The sequence below is a fragment of the Pocillopora verrucosa genome, chromosome 11 (genome assembly GCF_036669915.1).
Source record: "Pocillopora verrucosa isolate sample1 chromosome 11, ASM3666991v2, whole genome shotgun sequence".
Lineage (NCBI taxonomy): Eukaryota > Metazoa > Cnidaria > Anthozoa > Scleractinia > Pocilloporidae > Pocillopora > Pocillopora verrucosa.
In genome coordinates this window covers 11,976,331-11,983,906 of record NC_089322.1, presented here as the reverse complement: position 1 = coordinate 11,983,906, position 7,576 = coordinate 11,976,331, and the positions used below count along the sequence as shown (strand labels likewise).

The window sequence follows — 7,576 nt, the reverse complement described above, 5'->3', positions numbered from 1 at the left end:
GTTATGTATGCAACACAGAGCTGACCATTTGGTCAATGGCCAAAAATGTGACCTTCGAGGCCATTCAGAGAAAAAAATACGATACATTTGTAAAACTACACAAGTTAACTTTAAAATTGCAACTTCTTGTGTTGTTTAAACTAGTATAGTTCTATTTTGAAGGTGCCAGCAATAAGTAATAAACAAGTGACAATCAATCCTGACAGGTAGACAAAATACAGTCTTTTACACACAAGATTATTCACCACGTAGTAATACCGCTGATGTGTAACAATCTTATCCAAGAATGGCCTCCTGGTAAACCGAGTATGGTGAAGAGATGACTTACTCACTCATTGCAGCCTTGTTTGATTATTGCTAGATGCTGGACTTTGAATCACCATGCCTAAAAGAAAGGTAACAGCCATCGTTTTATATAAATACCAAATAAAAAGAAAGAAAAACGTCGAATGATAACTTACTCGGTTACGTGATTGTGCAGTTCTGTGTCTCCAGAAAAGTCCAACCTTTGAAACGAAAAAGAGAGTATCGAGAGGAAACGGTAAATAAAGTCTTTGGACCATAAATGCTCTTCTCAACGATACCCCGCAACTTTGGTCCACCTCACTTACATGTGTCGGGAGGCTTTGAAGATCGAGGCATAACACAATAGACGCTATTCTTATTCAATGACATGTAATTGAGTTGCGGGGTATTCTGAAGTTGCCCCCAAATTCCTGTTCCGTAAAACTGTTTATTTGACTCAGCACAGGGATTCGGAAGGGCAGAATTCATGAAGAGCAAAATTTTCCACTCCTTGCAATTATCTCGTGTGGAATTTATCCTCTTGATTATAATTGTGTGACCTTTGAGTTTTAGAGTTTGCACTCTGTCAATGAACCATTTGTTGTAAGAGAATTGATTATGGCTACATGTACTACCTGACTGCTTCATATTTTATGTGTTAGCAATTACGCGTTGCTGCAGATTCATCAGATGACTCTGATATTGAGGTGGATGTAGTGGAGATTTCTGACAGTAGCAGCAATCCTGCCAGGAGTCCTTTCCCCAGTAAAGGACCATCATCATTTCCTCAGAAAAATCAGACAGCATCAAAAGGTTGGGATCATTGTTAGTATCTGAGCAACTGTGCACCTACCCCTCTCCTAAGCCAACCAAAAAAAAATCTACTGATAACCAGTTAGGTTAATGTTGGGTTAGGGGAGGGATAGGTGTGTAGTTTCTCAGACACTGTCATTGATCTAAAGGTTGGATGTACAGTGTTAATGACTGAATGTCATCTGAGGGTGTCCAGTTCCTATTGTTTAGCTGTTTCTTATTTTCTCTATTTTTTTTTACATGTAACTTGAAAAAGTTTTTTATCATTTTTTTAATTTCCCATTGTTAGTTTAAAAAAATGCTGGTTTTCTTGGTGTATATATTTGTTTGTTTGAATTGTGATTAATTTATTGAAAGGAAACAGGGAGGATACATTACCATTTTGGTTTGATGCAATGCAATCAGAAAAAGTGGCGTTTATGGCAAGTAGTTGGGAAAACTGGAATTATGAAAATATTGTTATGATAACTGAGCTGATCTCTTGTTGTGAATGTGTCTCCAGGAAAACGAAGATCTACAAGGCTCAGTGCAGGAACTGTTTCTGAAGATAACAAACAAGGCTGCATTGTGTGTAATAGCCTCCACGATGAAGAAAATATTCTGCAATGTTCAAATTGCTGCACTCTGGGTATTTCTTTGTGTTTTAATCTAAAAGCATAGTATGGTTTTATATTTTAAATATAATGGCCTATATATTTCTTTTTTATGTTGTCAATAAATTATTTGTTGGAGCACTTTTATTCCAAGTTTCAAGTTTGTTTAATTGCTAAATATGGTTAAGATAATGGTGCTTGGAGAGAGGTAAAATTTTCCTCACAACGTGGAAGCTTTTCTACAAGCTTGTCCTATAATGTCTTATCACTACAGGCCTAGAAGGCAATGCATTGGCCAAACCAAATTCAACCAAACCATCCAAACCTCACTTCCACTCTATACTTGAGCTGTAGTCTCAGAGGGAATTTTATCAGAAAAGTGAACAGCTTTGACTGTTTGTCCTTGGCAAAATTCTTCCACTTTTAAAAACACATGAAAATCTGGGCAATGCAATTTACAGTATTTAATAATAATCTGCTGATAAGTATAAAGTCCCCCTTGCCAAGGTTAAAGATTGTCCTGTTTTATTAAAGCACAGTTTAACCTACAGAAATGGCTTTCTCTTTACACCAGCCACTTGTTTTTTGTCACAGTGGAAGGTCCATATATTACCTTGTTTTAACCCCTGTACACTGCCACCTCTCCCTAATGGTATTTTAGCCTCCAAAGTACATCCCAACAACCAAATTAATCTCTCTATAACAACCAGTCAGCGGCTGACTGACAAAGTGTTTAACAAAATCTCAAACAACTCACTCAAGCCCACAGTCTAGGACACCATTATTTCTAAACAAAGTATGAAGTGTCTAGAATACAAAATGTGACTCATGTACAACTTGATATATACTCACTATCCCATACTTGTTTTATGTTTTTTACATCTTCTTTGAACATCAACTTTTGGTTTCTTTCAATTGACATATTTGTGCTTTGTGACAGTTAACAACAAAAAGCCTCTGCTTTAAATGAAGTCATACTTGACAGCCCTTTTGCTCTGTCCTGAAGGAGGCCACTGTGACTCAACTTTTTTTACAACAATGGCGACTTAATTTTAAAGTTGTTTTCAACTGATATGTATTTATGGTCATCTATGATTTTTATGTCAGTAATGACTCAATTATTTTTTTTCCTAATTTAAGGGCACAGGTCTTGTTTGTCTCTTTCCAATAAAGACTGTCCAAGATTAGACAGTTCCTTGTGGCAATGCAGAGCTTGCAAAACCTGTTATGTGTGCAAGTCAGCTGAAAGTGAGGTGATTATATATAAAACAACAACAAAAGTGATGTAAAAGTTTTAAATAATAGCAATAAGTGATCATTACTGGTATGTAACACTGAAATTTAAAAATAAATGTACACGCTGTACTTGTAACTCCATTCAAACATATCACCTGGAAAGTATGGTCTCTAGGTGAATCCTCTGTCTGAGTCTATTATCCTAAGTTTTATTTTGCATTATAACTTTCTTATCTTTGATGTTTCAGTAGTAGGAGAGAGGGATTGTTTTTTCTTAAACATTGTCTTTTGTGAATAGAATTTTCATTTAACAGTCATCACCTCTATAAGGTTCTGATCAGTCTATTTATGGAATCTGTTTTAGTGAAAAAAGGATGTAACCAGTATGATCATTTCTGACAAAGCTTTCAGAGTGAATTCATTTTAATGACTTTTTCAGTCAATAACGAACAACTCATCTTAGTTTTCTTTCTCTTCACCTTTTGTCTGGACAATTTGCATCAGGTAATTGCTTTATGTTGAAAAATGACACTAGCTTTTTACATATAGCTCACAAACCACTATTTACTTTTCTTTTTTTTTTAACTTGTAGCTTGAGACCTGTGAAACCTGTGATAGAGCATTCCACTTGCTATGCATTCCTTACTCACAATCAGTACTCAAGCAGTCCATCTCAACAATTTGTCCTGAGTGTGCATCAATGAACAATTTAGATGATCATGCTCTTCTGCTACCAGACACACAGACCCCAGTTGTTAAAAAAAAGCGAGGGAGACCAAGAAAGATTCATGTGTTGGAAAAACCACCAGTTGAAAACAAAGCGGAAAGCTTCCCCTTGGCATCTTTTACAGAAATAGGAGATGAGACTAAGGAAAGAAAGTCAATGAAGAGAGTGAAGAGGTGTCCAACATCTGGTTGTGACGGGCTTGGTCACATGACAGGAAAATTTGAAATGCATCACACTTTATCTGGTTGTCCAAAATATCATAACATGACACCACAAGAATGCAAGGTAGATACCATACAATAGTCATTGTTTGTGATTTTTAATGCATAATATAGGAGACAAGAAATGTTCTTAACAGTGGCTGTTGTTTAGGTTATTTGGCTTGAGGCTTTTGTGAACAGAGAAAGGTTTTTTGTTGATTTATAACTTCTTCTATTATTATTTGTAATTTTCATGTTTTAAAGAGATGTGAGAGATAACTGGACAGAAAGTGGCTGAGTTATGAATATCATGTGTGTCAACCACTTCAAATAGTAGTTGGTAAATCAGCCATTTGTGCCAAGGACCTCCTTTATATAAAGTTTTTCTTCCATCTTAATAAAATTGAAAATTCATTTATGTGTTATGTGTACACAGGAGTTTTCATTCCAAGAAAGAGGAAAAGAGAGCATGAGAAAGATCTTTGCCATAATGAACACTACTTAAGTACTGAAAATAAAACCATAAAAAAATTCAGGCCTGTGCGGGATATGAACCATTGACCTGTGCAAAATGGTGTGGTGCTCTTTTAAGTGAGCCAACAAGTAGACTGGGAGCTGGTCATTTTCTTGGTTCCAGACCAGTTCCTAGTTGGCTTGTTAGCTCAGTTGGTAAGGAATTGTACCAGTGTCACTAAGTCATAGGTTCAACTCCCATACAGGCTTGAATTTTCTACTAAGTGAGTTAATTTTCCACTAAGTGAGCTTACAAGCCAACTGGGAGCTGGTCGTTTTGTTGGTTCTAGACCAGCTCCTGGCTGGCTTGTCAACTCAGTTGGTAGGGCACTGCACTGGTATCACAGAAGTCCTGAATTGATTTTCAGTTCTGTTTAAGAAGTGTTCATTATTGCAAAGATCACTCTCATATTCATTTCATAATCTGCAGTTCACGTATATTGACTTTCAAATGTGTACAGTTAAAGGTGAAAAGAAAAAGTGTGGAAGTATGCCATGTAATGACTACCTTGGGCAGAAATTGCTACTCTAGCTCTCTCTGAAGGTTTTTTTTTGCTATTGTTTTGCACCACTAAATGTACTGTCAATTGATAGGAGAGGGCAGTAGAAAAGAAAAAGGAACTTGCAGTTTATCCAGACTCTAAAAAAGGGAAATCCAGTGCTTCACCTGAAGAGAATCTGCCACCAAAAAAGACATTAAGAAACAAAGTGAGTCACACACTGAATATCTTTTAAAGATACTTTTGTGCAATATTAGTGGGAGAGTTCAGTGTTACAATGGTAGACAGCTCAACATAAAGCAAAAATTTTATTCTCAATTAAAGAGCACTATATTTTTGTGTGTACAGGTGCAGCTTTCCTTTATGCCAGAAAAGATCCGTGTGGCTGTGACAAGCAAAGAAATTACACCAGAAGAGCTAGGTTTACAAAAAAGTAGTGAGAGAAAAATAAATACATTGTCCAATGAAAGCCATCTTGACACTTCAAGATATTCTTGTGAAAAAGAAACAAATGGTAAAGCATTAATTGATCAGTTAGACCAGGAGACTCTGAAAGAAATAGCATCAGAGGGTGATTTCAAGTTGTTCAAAGAAGCTTGGACAAAGGCATTAGAGGCCAATGAAGAGGTGAGAAAGATGGCCAATGAATGTTCAGCTGATGAATGGGAACCATTCAGCCTCAACCTTCACCTTTCAAAAGCACTTCCTCCTTTACCTGATTACTCTGAACATGAGACATGTTATAAGTGTGCAGTCATTGAGTCATTAATTCTTCATGTTATTACTTGGTTCAAGATGCTGTTAAATGTAGCTACAATTCAGTTGTTTATAGATGGTGGTATGTTTTTGTAATTCTTCTTTGGGAACTAGCAGCTGTAGGGGAGAGACTGGGACAAAGTGGTCATTTGTCAAATGTAGTGAGTATGGTTGGGTCATTATCCAGAATCAAACACTTTTTTCAGCACAACACAGCATTTAAGGTACACAACACTTGTACAGCAGTATGATTAACAAAGAAGCTCTAATTTGCTTTTCACAACTACAATGAAATTGCTAATTATTATAATAATAAAATTATATATTTTGGTGGATTTGTCATTTACATGCTTTATTCCTTGTGATGAAATGCAATCAGTGCATTAAAGTTTAAAGCTATATACTTGACTTTTCTAGAGAAAAGTCAAGTGGAAAAATTTAATGACCTTCCAGAAATTTCAAACTTTGCAAACAATTTACTTTCTAGGAAATTCTGCCTTTGAATGGCAGATCTGGAAGCCGCTGTATTGAGTTTGGCTTGTATGAAGTTGATACGTGGTACTCATCACCTTTTCCTGAGGAATTCCAGAGATTACGTAAAATATACATCTGTGAATTCTGTCTGAAATATATGAGGAGCAAAACTGTTTTAAGACGACATGTGGTATGTGTTTAAACTTTGTTATTTAAGTGTATTTGTCATCTTTTACAAAGATGAATAGAAATTAATTGCCTGTAATCATGACTAAACTCTGAATTGCTTTACTAAACATTCAGTGGTAATTTGCACACAGTGCATGTTAAAAAGGTTTGTGACAAACTATGTACCTCTACTTGTAAATTTTATAACTCATCTGAAATAACAGTATCAGCTCTATCAAAACTACACAAAAATCTATAAAAAAATAAGAAGATGGTAAGATTTGGCCGATTGACAGCCCAGAATTCTCTTGTCTGATTGGAGAAGCATTTCTCCACACTATTGAAGTTCAAGCAATTTTGGGTGGTCATAAATGATACTAAATTTTACTGATTACTGTCTAAGGAGAACACTGAATTTATTGTTATTATTCAATAATTAATTGTCTGTGTGAATTAATTGGTGGTAGCTGTCCATATCAAAAAATTATTAATATTGGAAGAATCTTTTGTGATATAATTTTGTTGTTGAATGAGTGTGAATATATAAAAATCACAAATAAGTGAACTGCAGATTAATCAATGAAATCAATATAAAAGTTATCTTTGCAGCAATGAACACTACTTAAGAATTAGTGAAAATAAAGCCTGAAAAAAACTGAGGCCTGCATGGGATTTAAACCCATGACCTCTGCAGTACCAGTGCAGTGCTCTACCAACTGAGCCAACAAGCCAACTGGGAGCTGGTCATCCTGGTTTGTTATAAAGTTGCAAAGTGATGAATAAATAATGGTGGCAATATGAAAATCATATGTATGGCTTTTATTTTAAGGCTTTATTTTCGCTAATGCTCAAGTAGTGTTCATTACCGTGAAGATCACTCTCATAATCAAATTCATTGTTGTTAAAATTATAGCAAATGATAATGTATTTACTATTTGAGACTAAGGGAAGAAAAAAAGGGATTTGAACTGTTTATGCATGTTCATGGGATGATTTTCCTCCAAGAATAATTTGATAAATGATTTTGCTGAAATGTTTGGTTCATTTTCAGGCTAAATGCAATGTCAGGCATCCACCTGGAATTGAAATATATCGGAAGAATGACCTCTCAATATTTGAAGTTGATGGAAAAAATCACAAGGTGAGTGCCACAAACTGTAACTTAAATTGAAAAGTGCTACATGGACAGAAAAGTAAGCATTTAACTCCCTTGAGTGACTAAGACAGAATTTTTCCATACAATATTAATACAAAATTGAGCAGACAAGTGATGAGAACAAAGAAATACCATTTGGATGAATTAAAGTTGAT

General features: G+C 35.4%; 1 protein-coding gene and 1 non-coding gene across 2 annotated transcripts in view; one reads left to right on the top strand and one right to left on the bottom strand.

The window, feature by feature from the left end:
• The first annotated feature begins 269 nt into the window (after positions 1 to 269).
• LOC136276950 (histone acetyltransferase KAT7-like) overlaps positions 270 to 7,576 on the top strand; it is a 12,391-nt gene continuing 5,084 nt past the window's right edge. The window contains exons 1-9 of the mRNA XM_066158475.1: positions 270 to 396; positions 948 to 1,098; positions 1,601 to 1,726; positions 2,832 to 2,944; positions 3,520 to 3,939; positions 4,962 to 5,075; positions 5,216 to 5,494; positions 6,111 to 6,287; positions 7,317 to 7,406. Of these exons, the coding sequence (XP_066014572.1) occupies positions 382 to 396; positions 948 to 1,098; positions 1,601 to 1,726; positions 2,832 to 2,944; positions 3,520 to 3,939; positions 4,962 to 5,075; positions 5,216 to 5,494; positions 6,111 to 6,287; positions 7,317 to 7,406 (1,485 nt within the window). The 5' untranslated portion in view covers positions 270 to 381. The remainder of the gene's footprint in view (positions 397 to 947; positions 1,099 to 1,600; positions 1,727 to 2,831; positions 2,945 to 3,519; positions 3,940 to 4,961; positions 5,076 to 5,215; positions 5,495 to 6,110; positions 6,288 to 7,316; positions 7,407 to 7,576) is intronic.
• Trnat-ggu (transfer RNA threonine (anticodon GGU)) lies at positions 6,924 to 6,996 on the bottom strand. The gene has a single exon. It is a non-coding gene; the product is annotated as a tRNA-Thr (tRNA).